Genomic DNA, 21,822 nt, shown 5'->3' with positions numbered 1-21,822 from the left:
CTTAACCCACACAAGAAAAAATTGCTTACTGTAACAACAATTTCTGTGAAGAATTAGAAATAGTAATTGAAATATCAATTGCAAGTAAAGGAACAGTTCAAGTAATGATTTGCAAGTAAGAATTTTTTTTAATTGGACCTGATGCAAAAAACATAAGGATACCTTGAACTTCAATTAATCCTAACATTTTATTAGAGACAATACAATATACATTGTAATCAAACATTTCTGAAAATGGCGATTATTGCATTAACTAGGCCAGAACGGCACCTTACTAAATACTGTAATTCACATCTACTTCAATAAACAAACAAATAGTTTATGATAAATATGATATAAACATTCCAAAATAAGTCACTCTTCTCCTGTCTGAAACATTCCATTCAACAGCTATGAATTTCAGTCAATGTTGTCAATTAAAGATATTTAGCTTTGTTCCTTTAAGTTATACTTAATTCATTCATTACACTTTTCTAAAATAATAACAATATAAGGATCTTTGAACTGTGCATAGGACATTAATATTATCTTACAACATTCCAGATATTCTCCTGTATATTTGAAAATATCACTTCTGTTTGGTTACCCTATATTGTATTAACATTTTTATTACACCAGCAACATAATTTTCATAATATTTTAAAATGTTGTTGACCTCTTTCAAAAAGGTAATAACTTTGAAGATTTTATGATATGCAGTCCAGAAAAAAAAAAATGGTTCTTGTTAAAGGAGTTACTATAATGCTTCAATCTGAAAAGGTTTACCAAAAACAAAGTACAAGTTATGGCTTTCATTATTTACCATGAATTCAGGTCATTTAATATAAATAAAGTTAAACACATTACAGTTATCTTATTATAGTTGTAACAATTAAATTTTATTCAACCATGGGACTTGAATATATACAGACTAGACTAACAAGATAGGATTATGAAAAAATGTTAAGAAAGGACACAAGGAATGTTTAAACTTCTACAAAATGGATGTAAATATAATATTATAATATAAGTTTTGTAAATGTACATAGACCAATAGATCACTTTGATGGGTAAGGAAATTCTGTCTTGCTTTTTGAAATAACTGCTTTAACCACTTTCCTTCCATTTATGTCAGGCTCTCAGCAATAACTAATATTATGGAAACAATGGCAATAAAACCATCTAACCTTACTGAGACAATGCTTCAATATGAAACTCTAAAAATTACAGGTCCAGTACAGCTACAACACTGATGCTGTTATGTTCCCACAATTACTGGAAATATTTATTTAAAGGTTAAAAATATTATAGAGATATATGTTATTATTGTGGTATATGTATGTATAAAAATGAAAATATTTCTCCCTATCACAGATGACTACAACTCCTTATATTATTAAGGTGAATAACAAAACAATGAGTACATTACAATGACCTTTTTAAAATATAAATTCCTTTGTATATAATCTGTGGTAAGTGTTCTTTTAAATAATTGCATTAAGTATTTCACCATGAATGAAATGACTTACAGATCCAACTGGTTCTTCATATACACATGGATATACACTAGCAAATATTGTGCAAGCTGAGAGAGAAGTAAAGGCTTAAAAATTCATTTTAACAAATCTAACCTGAGTATCTACTGGTACAAGTAATTTTCTTTCCAATCCACTGAAATGCTCTATGGAACAGTAAATATCTTATTTACTATGTATATGACATCCTCAGTTTCAATCAGACTCACAATTACATGCATGGGTGATTATAAAGTGCTATCCATATCATTTAAAAGTGAATGTGCCACAGCTTTAAATCAGCTCCAGGACAAAACCAGCTCCTGTCTCCTGATAACTGGTAAATATTACCCAAGGTGACTGACCAAACTCTTCACCAGCTACAGACAGGTCAACTGTCGGCCAAACTTAACAACAGCACTTAAATTCCCAGAGATGCCAAGTTGAGTTCATCCTGGTCATCCACATCATCCTCTTCCTCCCAGTTGATCTCATTATGCTTCATCAAGGCAGTCATCATGGTCTCAATGCGGTCAGTACTAGACTTGAGGGCCTTCACTTGACCCTTCAGCTTCCAGATGTCAGTTCTGGTCAACTCCTGCTGTTCCTCTATGTAATCCATGCGGTCCTGGAACAAAGGAAAATTAATGAATCAAAAGCTATTGTACAATTTTTTCTAGAAATCTATTTTGTTTCAATCATTGCTTCTTTATCGTATGGCAAAAGGCTGAACATATAATTATCTAAATATCTCTGATAGTTCTGCACAATCCAAAATAAGGGTGTTTTAATATGAAGAGTTTTCTGTGAATCTGTGTGTGTATCCCAAGTTAGAGCACAACAGTTGAAAGAACTGAAGCTACTGAAAGCAGTTCAGTGCTGCATGTAAGACCAAAACTTAATTGGTTATTTTAGCAGATTACACAGATATATTAAAAGTTTACAATAGAGTTTCACAAAAGTCTACATATGATTATGAAAAATTTTACCAGCTCTGGCTGCAATGCCTGTGCGATGGAAGCAGATGTCAAGGACTTATCCTTGGTAAACCAGCTCTGCTGGTTAGGCTTCAGTGCCTCTTGCTTTATTACCATCCTTCTCCGTAAAAAGCCAGGTATTTGATTCTCCACATCTAATGCCAAGTCAATCTGAAATAGGTGATTTCTTCATAAAATGACCTCATTTCCAATGGTACTGCACTGTACTTACCAAGTTAACTTTACATTATGATATTTAAACTTATTGTTTTGCCATTTACATAAATCTGTATGTGGTAAATCTTAATCAAAAATAAAATTTTTACTAAATCAATTTGTAAAACATTCAAGTAGAATCTGTTGAAGTAAATGTTTCACCTGCATAGCCAATCTTTTCAGTACAGCCTGGTCCTGGACAGCCTTGATATCATCTACAGCCAAACCAACCTGGGGGGAAGATGGTGTCATAAAATAGTGATCCTTTCATCTAATAAATTTGTTTTCATTTTAATTATAATTCTCTAATTTTTTCACTAAAAAAGAAATTGACACAACTTTTAAAAATGCAGCGAATATCAAGCTTAGTTTGCAATAGAAAATCAGTATAGTGAAATGAATATGATCTTGAAATAAATATAGGTTCATGTGCTATTTGGAGGTTCACTGGCGTAAAGGAATGTCACAGTGTTTGGAATGTGATTGAAAAAAAGTGTTTTATTTTCTGTTTCCGCAAACTGTGATTCAATACACATCAAGTTCAAGTTCAGTATTTACTCAAGGCAAAAACATGTCTAAACACACATATAAATTCAAACCTCAGATTCAACTCACCAGTAAGTTCATGATGAGGATGGACATAAGAACCAAGAAGAGAATAAAGATGGCATATGTAACCCCCTCATAGTAGACTTGATCACTGTGCATGTTTTGCCCCTCAGGTGTGATCTCTGTAGTGTACTGAGTATCAAACTCAAACTCTCCTATCATCATCACAGCTGTCTTCAATAAAGATCTGGCTGGAGAGCTGAACGGTGCCTGAAATTTAACAGTTAGTGGTGAGAGGATAGTTCCTAATCAACTATGATCTAAGGTACAAAGCTACAGTTTCAAATCTCAATAGTTCTTTTATTTCCCAAATATAAGACTTGGATTTAATGATTTTTTATAACATTTGACTATTACAATCATGTAGATTATTTTGCACAACAAAACATGGCTAGTTTGTATGGTCTGAAGATGTGCAAGAAAAATGATCAGGAAGTACTTGGAAACTTTTGTCCATCTTACCTGGTTTTTCAACAACACATGGAAGGTCAATCCAAAGGCCACTATGAACAATACAAAGACAAGGAAGAATTGGCAGAAGGTCCAGAGGATGTCTGTGAACATCACCACATAGATTCCAAATCTTGGTAACTTTCTTATGAACAGCAGCAACTCAATCCAGGCCAGGAATAGTGCAATGGCCCCTACGTTCCACTGCCATGGCTAAAACAGATAAGATTGATGTTTTGTAAACAGGTGAACACTCACATTAACCTGTTTAAATTGAAAGTAAACAAACAGAATGAAACAAAGGGGGAGAAGCTTAGAAAAGTATGGACTGCTTCTATAATACAGTCTTATTTCATTTGATTAATCAGAGTGGAAAAATGGTAAGTCACTGTCATATTTCATTCTTTTTCATCAAGAATGCTGTTAAGACAAATAAAAATGGAGCACAATTGCACCTTTACTTACATGCCTGATTTGAGGATTGCTCATCTGGCATGAATCCCAGTCTATCACCAGTAAGATTGCAGGCACGTATATCAACCATTCAATGAAGTTTTCTACATTCAGATAGTTCAGCTTTGAGTAGCATATTTGAAACAACTGAAAAGAAATATTCAAACTTTCCTCATGTTCATTTAAGACGTATAGTTTATCATTATTAAATTTTAGTTGCAACAATAATAATTGGGAATGTACTCAATCTCACATTTCCTATAAACAATATACAGTGTCTACATTAATATATCTTATCTTCAACATATAAACACACATACATAAACATACTTAACTTAATTCATATCAAAAATTCAATTCCCAGTTGGCTTACCTCTCTCACTAATGTAAGCACAGCCAGGGCCAGAACTAACCACTTCCCTATGGTTCCAAACAACAGAAATGCTATGGGATACTGTACAGGCTGGTGTAAACCAAAGCTGGCCAGTTCCTGACATGACACTGTATAGATATCAGTCCCATTCCATGCAGTGCTGGAAATAGTGAAAATACAATGCAGACACTGTCTATTCAGTTTTAAAATTAATTCATGATACTTTTGCTTTAAAACAGCACAAGTGATTTTGATACAGGTTAAGTCTTTTCACTCTAATCTTCTCATTTGGCCAGAATTTATAATTTTAATCTTATCTATTAAGGTCTTCCTACATTAGGAGTTAATAAAATAGTAGGGCATATTGCTTTTTTTTCGTCTGTGATTGTCATCAGAAGAATACATTTCTACAGCAGAACAGCAGGAAATGATATTTTATCTACACTGACCCTCATGGTACTTATGATTTCAATACTCACTAGTTCACCAGCATATAGGGAGGTTCATGGACCAGCATATAGCCAGTCAGGAAGGTCAAGAAGACACAGTAAAAAATCAGATTAATATAGTAGAAGGCAGCTCCAAATTTATGCCACTTGTGTTTCAGAAGGCTGGATACCAGTGGGTGACTCAACAAGTCTTCTCTTTTTGAGGACACCTGTAATACATCAGCTTAATTAAATACATCACAAACTGGAGATCTGAGAACATATTTTATAATTTTTTCTGACATTTAGTGCTTTTTTGTTTGTTTTTTAATGTTTGTTTGTAATTGTAATTGCAAATTTTTTTAAAATATCCAGTGCAGGTTTTGTACTGGGCAATATTTATATAAGGTAGTACATAATAACATACCATAATCTGCAATGGATGGTTTTTCTTCAAAATCCTTGAATCCTTGGAATAGGGACGAACGTCAGGTTTGATGATATGAGTGTCTTCATCATAAATTGAACCTGAAAGACCAACATTCAGGTCAAAATTCTCAAAATTCTCTTCCTTGAACAAGTTTAAGTCAGCTGTAACTTTATTGCTCCTCACCTTTGCATTCTAAATATTAACAAATTGTTTTTATGGCCACGTGTTAAATCTCATAAAAATTGTCAAGTACAAGCACTACCCCCCTTCATCCACAAAATTTCAATGGGTATATGTAATACTGAAGCTTGAAATTTTACCTTCAACTTGGCTTCTATTTAATAGGGCAAACAGAAACTTCTCACCTGAGCTGGATCCAGCGTCACTTGTCCCCTTTTCACCCCAGTCCGCATACATGTCATCCAGGTACTCGTAGTTGAATGTTATTTCACAGTCTTTGTGTTCAAGGTTGGTCATGTTGGGTTTCATGCAGTTGTTAAATACTTTCTCTGCAACATCTGCTCAAAATTAAATAATCAATTAAATTCTCATCCTTTTTTCCTATTTTTTTACAGTTTGGATGTTTTCTTAATATATATATATATATATATATATATATAATGGCATTAAAACTTCCAACTAAAACAATTCAACAAATGAAAACATATTCCAAATTTTCTGACACACCTGGCAGATATTCATCAGGCTGTTACTAACTGGTAAGAATTTTTTCATATCTCAAAAAGAAACAATCTTAACAATAAAATTTTACTACTTGCATCATGGTGTTCAACCTAAACCTCCTTACCTGGCATTTTGCGGATGAGTTTCCGAAGGGGAGTATCCCTCACCAAACCTTTGGTCACATCGGCAATCTGGTTTTTCATAGCCTCCTCCCACTTGTCTGTCTTAACAATTGCCATGGCAACATTCCTAAAATAATCAAATAACAGCCAGTTATGTTCAATACTTGCAACAAACTTCACTAAGGTAGCAAATGTCTGAAGGACAAGAAAATAATCCCAGTTTTTGTTCAAGTGGTCTCTACATAAAAAATTATAAAAATGACTTTACTGCAAATATTTTGCAAACAGTGTCATTTATTTTAATGGTGAATTCTACTCACATGTATTAATTTTAATCAAAATCTCAAACAGTCACACTAAAAGTGTTACTTTTCTTATCCTACTTACTCATGGTTGCAGTCTATAGCCATATCCAGGCAGTTGAGGCCATCGTGGTCTCTCTGTGCAACATTTGCACCCATCTTGATAAGAAGTTCCACCAGCTCTGTGTGGCCACCCTTAGCAGCCAAATGAAGGGGAGTAACCTGAAAAGACAGACAGAATGATAGGTACAGTTGTTTTCAATGAAATACATAATTTCTACTTATTACAATATATTTTCAAGCCATTATATGGCAAACTGGATTTATAACTTAGCTAAGATACTTGAAGATGATATCAAAACATTTATTTCTTTATGAATTAGAATACAAAGTGGTGTATAACATAACAGAGAAGTGTTTAAAAAAAAATGAAAGAGACAGCTTTGACTTTGCCTATTGCAATTACATCATAAACCTTATTTCTATATTTTTCCAAAGTTGTACTTAATAAAGATAGTAAAATATATTTAGAAATAATTCCAATATTGTGAGAAGAGCTTCTTTCCTTTGTGTATTTACCTTGTTTCTATCAAGTGGATCAATAGGACTGTCTGCTTCCAGCAATGTCTTTGCTGCCTTCACCTTGCCCATATAGGCTGCACAATCAAGAGCTGTCCAACCTTTAGCATTCCTAGGAATCACAACCACAAGTGAAAATAATGAAGAAAATGGTTAGTTTGGTCAATATCTATAGTAAAAATAGGTTTGCTAATGTTAAAACATTGCAGGACAAACCTTTATAATTGATTACATTAGATATTCATTTGCCTTTGCGGCATGTTTCAAACACTTAAAGCTTGACTTGCTGTCAAAATTAATGTCAAGTCCTAATTCATAGATATTAAACGATTTTTATGAAAATTGCTGACAATAGTTCAAAATATCTTGAGAAATGAAGAGATCATCTATTGGAAATTGGAATAAACGCACAAAATGAAAGGGCACACAAATGCACACACACACGCACACACACACTGTTACCTAGCCTCCACGTCTGCCCCAAGGTCCAGCAGCACGTCCATCACTTTCTGGTGACCAGCCAAAGCAGCCAGGTGCAGGGCTGTGTTTGACTCTTCATCTTCATCATTCACTATTGTCTTCTGCCTGTTCACTAGCTCTCTTACAACTCTGTTTTAAAATAGAAAAGCAATGATAATGTTTTGTTTTACAATTGGTTGAAGGGATTGTTGAATAAGATATGAATCATTCATATAAATAATTAGGAGGGGTAAATAATTTCGTAATCTTGAACTTATTTTTTTACTGTTAATTTTCGTGATCAATTTTGATGCATAAGATCTCAAATCTATAATTTTTCAGCTTTGAAATACTGATAAACAAAAACTTTTAGATGCTTGAAAAACTTACAGTGTTCGACCATGCATTGCAGCTAAATGCAGTGGTGTCTGTTCATCTTCATTTTTGTCGTCCATCATGGCATTGTACTCCATTAGCAACTAATAATACAAGAAATTGCAAATGAGTTCTGGCATAAAAATAAAGAATGCAATCAGACAATGACAATGCCGGATAACAGCAATGTTCCAATTTTTGGTGTTATCTTGGTAGACATTGACATCCAAGTATTGAATTACTTAACAAACCAAAATAGACTTCTTTTCAGTCAGTATGTTGCTTAGCTGACCTCACAAAAGTGATACCTGCCTCAGCTTCACTTTGGTCAATATCACTTTTTACATCAACCCCATACTGACCTTAGCCAAAGTCAGTAACTGTATATCACACTGGTACCTTAACACAGTTAATATGTCCCAACTGTGCAGCAATATGCAGTGGGGTGTTGCCATAGCGATCAGCTTCATCAATCAGTTTTGACACTTTTGGATTTCCCAGAAGAACCTGAAACACAGAACACACCACGTTACATTCAACAATGGATTTACTGACACAAGGTACAGGCTGGAAAAGGAAATGCAAGGAATAGTTGTAAAATATATTGAAATAAGGCTGGGGTAATGAGTGAAGCAGATCATCTTTGATGCTGAAGTACTATTTTCACTAAGCTCTGAAAGTTATATCTGTCTTCATTAATTGGGCCCATAACCTGGGCAATGAGTATTTTTCATTTTCAAAAAACCACCTGTAATTCTTATGACCAAACAGAGCTGAGTAATGTTACCTGAAGACAGCTGACATGATTGTCCTCCGCAGCCCAGAAAATGGCAGTTTTGTCATTCTTGTCCACTGCACTAGGGTCAGCGTTGTACCTGAGTAGAACCTTGACCACCTCAGGGTTACCCCAACATGCTGCCAGCAACAGTGGGGTGAAGTTATCCTTGTCACGCTTCTCAATGTCTGCATTACTAAAAAAAAGTTTAAGAAATGGAAAAATTAAGATAACAAATACCTTAGTATACACCTTAATATTAAAGTCATTTTGTGTGTTGAGTTCCAATGGACTCTGATTTAAGTATTCTCCTTACATTTCTGCAAGAGAAACTAGAAAAGGCAAGGGGTACACAGAAACTAATTCTAAATAGTAATAATTATTTAATTACAAAAATCAAAAATTAAGTTTTTCATAAACAACATTTAAACCACAGGATGGGCAAATCCATTACCTTTTCAGTAACAGCTCCACTACTTCAGGGTGGTCATTCTCTGCAGCTTTGTGGAGTGGGGTCTCCTGGTTGTGGTTAAGAGCGTCTACTCTAGCATTACTATCCAGAAGCAGCTGCACAACCCGTACATCTCCACCAACAGAAGCAAGGTGGAGAGGAGTGGAGAAGTTATTGGCTGTGGCATTAGCATCTCCACCTAAAATAAAAGAAGTGGAATCAACAACTGTAAATCAAAGAAAGTGACCATTCATATTGTGGAGATATGACTAAGATTATAAACTTTATCCATCAGAGATAAGATCCCCAAACAAAATATATTAAGGTTCATTCAAAATACTTGGATATGCATGTAAATGCACGTAAAAATCAGTTTAAATTCGCCATATACATATATGCACACACCTTTTTCTAGAATTAATTTAGCCACTTCATAATGACTATTGTTGACTGCAAGATGAAGGGCTGTGCTCTTTTCTACATTCTGATCTGTTACCATCTAGAAAATAAACAAGAGATTAGGAAAAAATTGACAAAATTTTCATACATTAAAAAAATTGAAAATTAAATACATAGAAATAATAACTGCATATAATGAGTGGAAAAATTTAAATCCTAACTGCCATTTTTAGCAGTCTTTACAATACTTTCTTAAAGAAGCAGGCACTACCTCTCTTGGTATGTCTACTTTCTTGTGCATGTAAAAAGATATATACTTCTGTACAATAAACACTGAGAATTTTATATAACTTGAAAAGTATTTCTCACATTAGTTTTAATTGAGACAGGATCAATTTAACCATAAAACTCCACAAATATCTTTAGTTTATACCTGTGACAAAGTAACCCAGCCATCTTTTTTCTGTCCTGCCTCAAACAACATCCTGACAATCTTGATATTGCCTTCCTCTGCAGCCAGGTGTAGAGGAGTGGACAACTCATCATCAATACAACGCAGGTTTGCCCCAGCTTCTATGAGGATCTGCGACACCTCCACACAACTGTGGGTGGCTGCTAAGTGCAGGGCCGTCATCTGCTGCTTGTCTGTGGCCTGAAATCAAGGATATTGAATAAAACACTTATCAATTTACATGCTCCAACAGTCTATTTAAGAAAAATTATCTTACTATAACAGATAATCATATTAATTTGCACATTTCAACATGCCTAATTAATACCACAAAATTGTTTCAAACTTCCAAATGCCTATAGGCTAATTAATACCATTAAATTGTTTCAAACTAAGCTTTCAGAAATTATAAATTTCCACTAGGTCAGAGGATACTTTTGAAGACATCTATCCAGCAATTTAAAAACCATTCTGACTTGTGTCTTTTATCTGATTCCAATCTGCTTACCTCGATGTCTATACCTCGCACACTCAGCAGTTCTCTGCTGACCAGGTCATTGCCCCGCATGGCAGCAAAATGGAGTGGAGTCAGACCATAGTAATCCTGTGCATTAACTTTGGCCCCTCGTTCTACTAAGTATTTTACAACACTTGGCTGATTATCTAGTTCATCATCAGATGTTACCTCTTCTCTCACCTACAACAAAATATTTTTACACCATTCACTAATAACAAAATATTTTAGTGCTTTTAAATTGTTTGCTTTCTTAAAATTACACACAGTTTTCATAATTAGTTCCAGACATTTTAGTTAAACAAATAATAAAACAAATACTTTGAACAATATACACTGTTTCAAAGAAACGAAATTCAAATGTTAAAAGAAACATTATTGAATTATTTACAGGTGGCAGCAAAATCAAAGCAGAGACAGGGGACAAGCAAGTAAAATAAACAAACTGATAATATATATTCCTACAGCCCTTCAAATGTTACAAAATCCACCAACACCAACATTGTGCAAAACATGAAACAATGTTTATCACAGTGACTGAAATATGGACTTAAACTGAACTGTAAATGTGCAAAAATTATGATTTGAGGCAAAACATGTAGCTCCATCACAAATAAAATAAAATGATAATATCATAAAGCAAAAAATATATATTGATTTCATCTGCATTGATAGGTTTATTGTAAACCTTTTTCTGACAAGCATTTAAAAATAATCTTTATTATTCCAAAAAATTACAATTTTCTTAGGTTTCGGTGGTTCCACTTGCTTCTCCTCAGGTGCTTCATCCATCTCCTCCTCATCTGCCCTGACATTCACGATGCTAATGTATGGTGTCTGTATGTAATTCATAAAGCAAATTGAATCTCAGTGCCAATCAATACATCATCAAAATGGTCTACAAGTATGCAATCATCTCATGCAAAGCAGCAGCCACAAAAATGAGGGAACAATAAACATTTTCCAAAGTATTTGGCCTGTCAAGTGCAAAACAATTACTCCATAATCATATCTCAAGAAAAGATTGATCAACAAAGAGAAAAAGTGGTCAACTTAAGCAGAGAATAAAAAGAAAGTTTCAACAATAATACACAGAATCATCTACACAAGCAAAGGGGAGCTGCAGATGAATTTCATGTCGTGGGGCAATTCTTAAGTTTTACTACCAATAATCAAGAACTTTAAATAATTTTTTCTCGTCCTGCTGTAATGAGGCTCCGCTTCATGTTTCCAAAGCAATCTGCTTAAGTGGAAAACTGGATTTAGAGATAGTTACGGTATCATATTGGGTTTAACTTAATGTTTTGCTCTACCTCAGAAACTAGACATCTCAACCCCATAACACTTCAGTTCATGCAGCTTAATGCAAAACGTAACCAGAAAATGGCCTACTCTATTCATTCACAACAGGCATAAATCAATCCATTAGATCACTGCTCAAGAATAAGCAGCACTTAGTGGGCAACCTGAGTTTCAGAGCTTTGAGTTAAAACTTCTGTTTCTCAAAAAGAATTTTATAAAACATCCAAAGAATTTTATAAAACATCCAAACCAAAACTTGAGTTTCTTGGAAAATTACAAGTCAACCAATATCACATCAAGAAACTTATGATAGAGTACAAATTTACACATTAAATTCCAATCAACAAAATCTGAAATTCAGGGTGTAATTTCTCTTCAGCAGGAAGGACATTTCAGTGATGAATAGGATATTGGATATAAACAGTAATACCGCTCCATTGGGCACATTCTCCCCATCTGCTCCCTCCTCCTCATTGCTCACTGCTGTTTCCACTGTGGCCTCACTACTAGGAGTCAGCGGTGCACTGCTGCCCTCTACCTCATCCAGGCTGTCAGTAGATTTGATGCGCTTCATGCGCTTGAAACGGGCTGCGAAATGCAGGGGAGTCAGATCATCCTCTCCCTTGTTGTTCACATCTGAAATGTGTTTATTAAAACAAGGAACCAATTATACTTCCAAATGGTGTCTATCCAATAAAAATATCCAAATGAATATCAAGTTTAGTAGTGAAGCCAGTAAATAGTCTTAACCATAAAGACAATGACATTTTCTCAAAAAGAGACTGACATTTGAACCATTTGCTTTTTACTGGATAGACTAAACAAATGTACTATATCCGGTTATCAGGGCTGTCTTCTCTGACATTTAGAATTTGTGAACATGCAATAACTTAAATGGCAATCTTGGTTATTTACAGACGTTTTTAAGTGAGATTTATGAGTGGAATTGTGGCTGTTATTAATGAGGCAAACCTTATGCCAAATCCAAATCTAAAGTCTAAATCTTATGCTCTTTTGAAAACTTTATCCACTGGTTCCTCCCCAAGCTAATTCTATGCAGTCTTCAAAGATTGATATATTAATTATTTATGAGCAAATATTTCTCTACCTGCTCCTCTCTCCACCAGAATTCTGACCGCTTCAAAATGATTATACCGGGCTGCATAATGAAGTGGACTAAGTTTGTTTTCATCATGGGCATTGATTTTCTTTTTCACATTTCCAAGGTAGTCCAGGAGACGACGCAGCTTGTCTGGGTTGCCATCTCTGGCACACTTAAAAAACAGAATTTTTAAATTAATACAAAATAAGAATGATAAAATCAATTCATATCATTAAAAAACCAAGATATTTGTTAAGCAGAAATGGTTATTTTCATTCTTGTTAACTGAAGTCAATGCAAATATTTAAATAAAAAAAATAGATGACATTGCTCAATAGATGCACAGACACTGAATGAGCTTTCTTCAATAAAACTTTCATCAATTACATTTAGTATGCAAAATATAGGAAATGGAAATTAATAATTCAGCATGCCTAAATAACTTGAGATACATTTCCAATACGCGACTTGGCAATAACGGTCTAAACCGGTGTCTTTAATTACCTAATTTTTTTTTTTTTTTTGGGGGGGGGTATTTTCCAGACAGAGCCAAAAGTACTTAAGACTTATTAAGTACGAAACAAGTATATGTAAAATAGCATTAACAACTTAAAATGCTCTTTTTCTTAACTTTTAAATAAAACCCAGGTAAGCCCTTATATAAATATTACAAAGGACAAAATACCAATGTTGACAGGTAGAAGTTGTTATGGTTGCTTATTCATACAGTGCGGAAGAAATGCACACTGATACTCAAGGTCAAAGTTGATGGTTCATTGGCCTACAGTTTCACTATCTTCAAGGTTAAGAATATGAAGGATCATTAATCCAAAGGTTCACTGGTCCAAAAACTCAAAAATCAACATTCATTTTCATTTGTTAAAACCACCCTTTGATATATTTTTCCAATGGCAACTGCATTATTACCTCCTCCAAGGAGGTTATGTTTTTGTTTCCGTTAGTTTGTCTGTCTGTCTATATGTTTGTTAGCAACATTTCAGAAAAAGTTATGGATCAATTTTGATGAAATTTTCTGGAACTGTCAGAAGTGGGCCAAGGAACAGATGATTAGTTTTGGGTGGTGATCCGGATCAATAATCAATCCATAATCAATAATCAAAAAACTAAGTTATGGACCAATTTTGATGAAATTTTCTGGAACTGTCAGAAGTGGGCCAAGGAACAGATGATTAGTTTTGGTGGTGATCAGGATCAGTAATCAATCAATAATCAAAAAACTAAATCATTATAGAATGAAAATTTAGGGGTGAAACGGCATTGGGTAGAGACTTTGCTGCCTTGGCGGAGGTCTGCACTCTCGGAGTGCTTTTCTAATATATTCATACTTTCATGCTTAAAAACAACTGATATATTGATGGACTAATTATCTTTAAGACTAGTCAATTATTGGACTAATCTCCAATTTCTGGGCTTTCAAACTAAGGCCATAGGATATTTCCACCAAGGATTTTCAGACTATCAGGGTATACCCACAAATGATGTAATCCCATTTTCTCAATATGGATGAGGCCCTATCCATCAAAATTGTTCCATCTAGCACATATGCAGATATAGGTATTTCAGCCTCAGCTATGTAGTCTCTCATTGAATCTAATGCAGCAGATACTTTATTGCAAAGTCTTCACTAAAGTGTTAGTCATTATGTTTTGTTTGTTTTTTTTTTGTGATTTTAATCATATCAGATAAAAAGGTAGAATCAGACTTTATTAAGAAATAAATAATTTAAGTAAAATTCTCTTTTGTAACAAGTATAAACAGAGATGGTGTTTGACAAATAGGGAAGGGCACACCTACATGATATTTCCCATTACCTGGCACAACCCACTTTATATCCTCTTACTACAGAGGTGTCAGTAATCTGATATACCTGACCTAACAGAATATATAGCACCTGTAACACATATGCCTACTGGTCTTTACAACATAGCATAAAAAGCTACAGCTGGCAGTGACCACTCTCATTTAACAGTAAAGAATTGGATAGTAAGACTAATCCCAGTGAAGGTATAATATATAATATATAATGCTATTAAAACCCCTCATTTCACCCTTTCACCACATTTCACAATAGACAATTTGTCAATAAATACTATATCGGCTGAATTGGGTCATGTGCTAACAGAGCATGGGTGGTGCTGTTGACACTGTGGATGCATAGGTAAACGTTTATTCATCATGTTACCAGCACAGTGCAATAGGTATGAAATACAATATACAGAATATGTAAAGGTATAAATACATGAACTTTGAAAAGCTTTGGTTCTTAAAGGCTCCCTTAGTGTAATCAAGGTTTATTTTATATTTCATTTAATCATCATTAAGAAATATTTTAATTGGTTTAACTCCTAAGAATAAAATTTAAATAATTCTTCTATCATTTCTTATTTTCTTTGTCATATACAAAGAAAGAATTAGTATGTCGGATTAACAAATACTAGTACAATACAGGAAATAATTTTAATGATTAAATTTTAAATGTATGATACCACATACCCCTCATTTTTTGTTTTAAAGTGTGTTGACATGGCCTAAATAAGCAACATCTAATGGGGCATTATGTTTTACATCTCACTTTCCAACATTACCCTCAAATACAAGGTAGTCTTAAGCTACTACCCATCGTTTATTTCAGTGCAAACTTTTATATTATGGAATGAATGAATTTATGACAATCTACAGTTTGGGGCAGAAAATTTTCGTCTATTCAACAGATTTTTGGATGAAGTTCAAAAGAGAAAACAAATGGTAGATGTTTTCGTAATGATCACATTTGGCTAATTCTGGTATCAGCAAAGCCCTGGCACTTCACTCTGAATTACAATGAATGTATATTTAATACAAAATAGGAGTGCTGGGGACAGGCAGTTGGTCTCACATAAAATGATAAGCAAACACAACAGTTCAACAGGATATAAATTATAATAAGTAGGGACGTATTACTTAGCATGGAAATGATGTGAATCAGAGTTCAAGCTATACCCAAAACTGAGTAAATGCCCAGAACTACAAATCTTACATGCCTTTACTATCTCTAGAGACGTCAGTTAACTCTATACCTTATAAACAAACAACTTACCTGGTGGAGCGTTAGGTTAAGAGTTTCCATGGATTCTACTCTCCGCAACCCAATGTTGGTCGACATTTCCATGTTATCCCTGCCGTGCTGTGGGACACTCCTTTTCGAGGCACCGTCGGGCTCACCCTCTGGAACAAAGAAATCTACACTTCCCCTGGGCATCTTGTGGGTTTGTTTTGCCTTGGGTGTGTCGTCAGTGGCCGCTTCCACTGGGGTAAGATTGCCGGATGATCTGGACTCTACTCGCTCTGGAAACGGACCCGAGATATGTAGAAAATTATTACCGTAGTCTGAGTAAGCACTTCTATCATCTACTGGTTGTACGCGACCTGAAAAAGCCACCGTTTTAGTGGGTTCAGTAGTACACGAAATAAATGGTTCCTTCTACCGATCGCTAGACCGTGTTGGTTACTTTGACCTAATTTCTAACCGATCGGTCAGGAGAAAATATAAGGTCGTACGCCAATTGGTTAAAATGTTATGAGTGCGACGTAAACATTAACACGACGTGGTTCACCAAAATTTTGGCAGTATGAACGGTTCCCTAGTCGCCTAGACTATATCTTTGATCGCAATCGCTGAAACACGCGTTCATAAGGTAAACAAGGTGTTATAGACTTTCTCAGCAATGGGCATGTTGGCATTTTTTTAGTTTCACGCTTAGAATATTTTTTTTATCAGCTGATCGATCATTGGATGTACTTGTACAGAAAGTGCATGCATGTACCCATGCTAAGGGTTAGACGAGATCTCGTTATTTAAGTTTCCTCTTTAGCTCGAACAGCACTAACAATCTCAGATCACCGTCACTGTAGCAATGCATTTCACTTTTAAGTGGCAGCATACAGGGGTATGGGGTGTGGCTGCTAATCAGAATAACTCACATACAGGTATAAGTATTTTGGGAACATTTTTTACACTAAAAAGAACTGCCAAAGTCATTTAGCTATATTTAGTTTGCATAATCACCAAAACAGCAGCAGTCTTAGGCCTTTATAGTAACGGTTTGCCCATTAAAAACTGGTTTGCAGCTTTTACTGTGTAATTGTGAAACAAGAAGAAAAACTACTGGTACATGTATAGGTACATGCACAGTACATGTGGGAAGCCATTGAGTTTCTTCATGAAACACAACATAACAGGTTATGCTAAGAATGTGTTTTGACTTCATATTTTGTATTAGTAATGGGACTTTGGACTTCAGTGCCCTAAAGGGTTTATCATAGCAGAATTGCAGTTTAATGTGACCAGTGTCAAAAGCATTAACTAGAAGAAACAATGCATTGAAACATAATCATCTTAATGTGATTGCCAAGTAATGCTTATATTGTAATCATATATGTAATATTTTTATGCATAATACTAAAAAAAGAGCCTAATAGTCTTTTTTTTCATGTTGAGAATGTCATACCTCTAACAAGTGTCTGTAAGGGTCATTCTGTAAAAAGATAAATATTAAATCTCCTCAGTCACTTCAGTGATGCACACATTCTGTGTGATATTCTGTTTTATGTCACTTTTTAATACAAGAGATGAATTTCTGTTTTCAGGAAAGCAAACAACCTCTTCAGCTCAAGAGCAAGAGCTTATACCTGTGAGGAAAAGTAATCATTCAAAAAAAAAATGTAGTGCAGAATAGCTTCAGCACAGAAAGAGATGAAGCTCATATTGCTGTTTAGAGCAGCTTTAAATTATGCAGTGGGGAATGTGTAACTGACTTACCATGTCCTTTGTTGAAGAATACTTCAGGTTCATTCACACTCTAAACCATCGCCTGGATAACTTAACTCTCAAGTTAGGGAGTTCTAATGGCAAGCAGCGTATTCTGTACAAGGCAATATGGAAGAGTGACTACAGACAAGTCCAGAAGATCTTGACTGCTGGCTATAGTAAGATTGAAAATGATATGAAAGCACTGGAAAAAGCAGCTGCCAAAGGGGACTTGGGCATTGTGCAATTGCTATTGGATTATGGATGTATCCCAAAAGATCGAAAATCTAAGGCCTTGGACCTGGCAGTGTTGAAGGGCCACACAGATATTGCCTTGTTGTTAATAGAGTGGGGTGTTGAGTACAGGGGAAGAAACCAGTATAATGAGACCCTGCTCTATGTAGCAGCTTGTGGAAATCATGTGGCTATGATCGAAAAACTGGTTCAACTTGGGTGTGATATGAATGAGACAACCCGCACCTGGACCCCATTGCATGTCACAACCCAACGCAATCACACAGAGTCTCTCCTATGTTTGTTGCGGCATGGGGCAGACCCCAATGTGACCAATGTGGACCATCACACACCCTTAGATATGGCAGTGTGTCAGGAAAGTTTTGAAAATGTTAGATATCTCCTATTTGCTGGGGCCAAAGTAAATATTCAGCATATATACAGCTTACCAGGGGTTCAACAGGTTTTTCAAAGAAACCCAGAGATATTAATGCTTCTCAATGAGAACAGTCGACAACCTCCACCTCTCATAGAGCTTTGTAGAATTGCCATCCGCCAAGGCCTGGGCCAGCAGGTCATGTTTGTATTTCGGAGCCTTCCCCTACCAAAGATTTTACAGCAGTATATTGCTATGCTTGATATTCTTGTGAAACCAAAGGCTAGATCAAGAGCAACGTCTTGTTAGATACGCTTGTGTTAACTCTTAAATATTTGATGTCTTCGCTGCCAAAGAAAGTTTTTTGAAATGGACATATTCAGTAACCAAAAAGTGTGAGCAAAATGTATTTGTAATTTGATATTCAGTGACAGGAGGGCAGAGTGGATGGTTGTCGCAACATGTATAAGGCGGACGTAATACTGTGACACCAAAGCAATGCCCAGATCAGGTAATGGTCAACCGCTGCATAATAATTGTATAAACTTGCACTTGTATATTTTTGCCAAATCATAGCATGAGTTTAATCATTATCATATGTTACCAAAAAAATGTAATTAATTTTTTTTTAAACTAATGTGACTTGAATACAGTGGCACTTTTTTATTGTAAATGTAAATAGTACTTGCTGACTTACAGTAAAGATGAATTGCAAAGAGGTGGTGGTAGATTATTTTTAAATATAGTGGATCCTTCACACACCCCAGAAAACAGTGTAGTGCTACAACCATGGTGCACAGGCCAACAGTCCTCCAAAGTTGGACAAAATCAGACTGTCTGTGGCTATATGGGCTTCCCACTCTTGAGTTGTATTTACTTGTTTTCATTCAAGCATTTCAGAGATTTTTAACACTGTTAACCCACAAAGACCATGCAGGAATACAGCTGTATGAAACAGATGGGGTCATGTCGATACTCCCAGGCACCGTTACTCCCTCGCACCGTTACTCCCCCACACCGATACTCCCCGGCACCGATAATCCCCCTTAGAAATTTTTTGTATTATGCGCATCGATACAACCCCATATCGATAGATCCACGCACCGGTACATCCCTGCACCGATGCTTCCCGCACTGATACTCCCCCTCAGTATATCTGTAATTGTGGGGGAGTATCGGTGCGGGGAAGTATTGGTGAGGGCAGTATCGGTGCAGGGACGTATAGGGATGCAACCAAACAGATTGTCTGAATCTAGTTACTATATTTTCAAACCACCATTTTATTACAAAGATATTCTAAATATATCCAAGAAAATGTATTAACCAATAAGTAATTTATACAAGTAGTAATATGAATGTAAAGTCAATGAAAACATTTGGTTGAAGACATCTTTAGTTCTGGAGCTCACATTGACAAGTCATATTTTGTACATAAATAAGGACATGTATACCTATGATGGTGTAATTCAGATATTGTGTTGCATATTGCATAATAAAAAATTTGCTTTCGTTTATTCCATTGTCTTTTTTTTTCAGGCTGTTTTTCATATAATAGTAATTTTCACTTCAGAAACTAAAGGCACCAGCCTTTGATATCACTTAGATAACTATTTTAGAGGGCGAACAGTGCCTTTGTTTAGAACAATGATTCAGCTAGTCAAAATTCTAATTTCAAGAGGGGCCATTGGTGGGATTTTTTTCAGAAGTCGAAGGGGGATTCAGGACCCCCTTGACACCCTCCCTAAATCCACCAAGCCGCTATAAGAAGAGGCAATCATTACAAAATGTTCAAACATGTAAAAGCAATTGCTATGATGCAAATTTTGAGAAAAAACATATTTGACAAATATTTCTGCCAAGAAGATACCATTTTTGTCTGTTGAGCACAGTTTACAGGTGGTACATGACAGAGGCAGATCCAGGAATTGAAGGGGAGGGGGGGTCAGTTTACAAATGAAAGGCCTTGGATTCGAAGCCGACCCTCGGCCCCTTGTGGTGGGGTTCGAGGCCCAATGAAATGCCCAAAAATATTTTGGTGTTTTGGAGGGCAAACAGTGCCCTTTGGAAGGTTAAAAAATATAAATCAGTCAAAATTCTAATTCCAAGAGGGGAATATTAGTGAGGTTTTTTTTCAGGAACTGAAGGGAGGGTCAGGACTCCCCTGACCCCCCCCCCAAAAAAAAAAATCCGCCAATGATATGACAGGAGAGTGAAATCCTCTCTTATGTTGTTTTCTAGGTGTTGGTTTCAAATGCGCTAGTTGCGAAGATCATGGCGGCTCCTCCCGCGAATTGTATGTGCCATCCCTAAGCATTTCTTTTGATGATCAAGAAATCAAACGTCAAGTATATATGTTTATATCAAATTGTCAAACCAGGATTTCTACTTGGATGAACGCGAATAGATCTAACATTACGCAATTAAATTCAAAGGTGCAATTTGAAGACTGCTTGAAATCAACGATGTTTCATGCGTCAGACAAAGCCTGTTATTATGCTCCACTGGTATTATAGATGCGAAGAGGCGCTGCAGCTTTCTAGGAGCTATAAAAAAACAAGATACATACGATAGTATACAATGGCGAAAAGTAAAACGGGTGATATTGATTTTTCCCTGACGGTTCCCAGGGGAGATAACAATTGTGTGCCGTGGTAAACATCTCTCTGTCAGACAATTTGAGCACGACTACTTTTTAGCCTAATCTTTTGCAACAACCTGGTTAGAAAATGGTTTTCACAGCCGCTTTCTGTTAATCTACTTTTCCACAATGCCAGCAATGCGACAAGATTTATGGAGACAGGGATTTTATTGTTTATGCCCAAAATTTGAAAATACTTTCCTTTTATATTATAGCCAAAAGTAATAGTAGACACTTAAAAGGTCTCTAAAAACCCCTTTTAAATATTTTTATTTTATGATTTTTAAAATTATATTATCATAATTATTTTGTTGTATTTTATAGATTTAAAGTAAATTTTAAAGTGAGCTAGTGTATTTTTAATTTCTAAGAATACTTTTGGTCTTATGTATGTACTGGAAACTGGAATGTGCATTAAAACTTTAACCAATGCGCTATACAAGAAATATATATCATTATTGTTTTCATATCTCCAACACGTACTTGCATGACATATAAGCCATTTGGGCGGCTTAGATATCTGTCACGCCTACTGAAGCTGCTAGGGGGTAGCCTAATTATCGTTTCAGTAAGCGTGCCAGAGATCTAAGCCACTTAAGCTGAAAGCAATTTATCGAGAAACCCCTTGGAGATGGATTGATTCTGTTAGTTCGATCTAGGTATGTGAACCCAGTCATGTCACTTGACCAAAAAGGGAAATACGCGATTTTATCACTGCTGTGATTCAATTCAATTATTTAAAGGGCCGTAGAATACTACAAAGTACTTTTTTACCTCAAAATCTCCCCAAATGACAATAAAGCAGGTAGAGCAACGGGAGAAC

At 35.4% G+C, this 21,822-nt stretch overlaps 2 protein-coding genes across 5 annotated transcripts; one reads left to right on the top strand and one right to left on the bottom strand.

Annotated features, from left to right (window-relative positions):
* Nucleotides 1-169: 169 nt before the first annotated feature.
* LOC106170600 (transient receptor potential cation channel subfamily A member 1 homolog) lies at nt 170-16,451 on the bottom strand. 2 transcript variants are annotated; one of them, XM_013550546.2, is made up of 25 exons: nt 16,042-16,451; nt 12,951-13,116; nt 12,273-12,478; nt 11,279-11,377; nt 10,535-10,723; nt 10,009-10,227; nt 9,582-9,675; nt 9,180-9,375; nt 8,738-8,921; nt 8,350-8,457; nt 7,966-8,054; nt 7,579-7,725; nt 7,117-7,228; nt 6,623-6,759; nt 6,238-6,362; nt 5,795-5,947; nt 5,427-5,527; nt 5,051-5,229; nt 4,572-4,731; nt 4,211-4,345; nt 3,758-3,958; nt 3,302-3,505; nt 2,849-2,917; nt 2,483-2,641; nt 170-2,121 (listed from the first exon to the last, which is right to left on the bottom strand). In XM_013550546.2, exons 1-25 carry the CDS (start codon nt 16,201-16,203, stop codon nt 1,915-1,917), a joined length of 3,801 nt encoding a protein of 1,266 aa, XP_013406000.2. In that variant the 5' UTR covers nt 16,204-16,451; the 3' UTR covers nt 170-1,914. The 2 variants fall into 2 exon arrangements, with proteins under 2 accessions (XP_013406000.2, XP_013406001.2); XM_013550547.2 differs by lacking the exon at nt 11,279-11,377.
* An 18-nt stretch (nt 16,452-16,469) lies between these two features.
* Nucleotides 16,470-21,264, top strand: LOC106170601 (ankyrin repeat and SOCS box protein 16-like). 3 transcript variants are annotated; one of them, XR_015332189.1, is made up of 3 exons: nt 16,470-16,639; nt 17,592-18,872; nt 20,600-21,264. XR_015332189.1 is itself a non-coding variant. In XM_013550548.3 (2 exons), exon 2 carries the CDS (start codon nt 17,765-17,767, stop codon nt 18,668-18,670), a length of 906 nt encoding a protein of 301 aa, XP_013406002.1. In that variant the 5' UTR covers nt 16,470-16,639; nt 17,592-17,764; the 3' UTR covers nt 18,671-19,875. The 3 variants fall into 3 exon arrangements, 2 of the variants coding, with proteins under 2 accessions (XP_013406002.1, XP_013406003.1); XM_013550548.3 differs by lacking the exon at nt 20,600-21,264 and having other exon boundaries at nt 17,592-19,875; XM_013550549.2 differs by lacking the exons at nt 16,470-16,639; nt 20,600-21,264 and adding an exon at nt 16,804-16,931 and having other exon boundaries at nt 17,592-19,875.
* The last annotated feature ends 558 nt before the right edge of the window (nt 21,265-21,822 follow it).

Source organism: Lingula anatina, chromosome 1 (genome assembly GCF_051362555.1).
Source record: "Lingula anatina isolate TDL-2025a chromosome 1, LinAna3.0, whole genome shotgun sequence".
Taxonomy (NCBI): domain Eukaryota; kingdom Metazoa; phylum Brachiopoda; class Lingulata; order Lingulida; family Lingulidae; genus Lingula; species Lingula anatina.
Note: the sequence above shows the minus strand (reverse complement) of the source record. Positions and strands in the feature narration are given on the sequence as shown.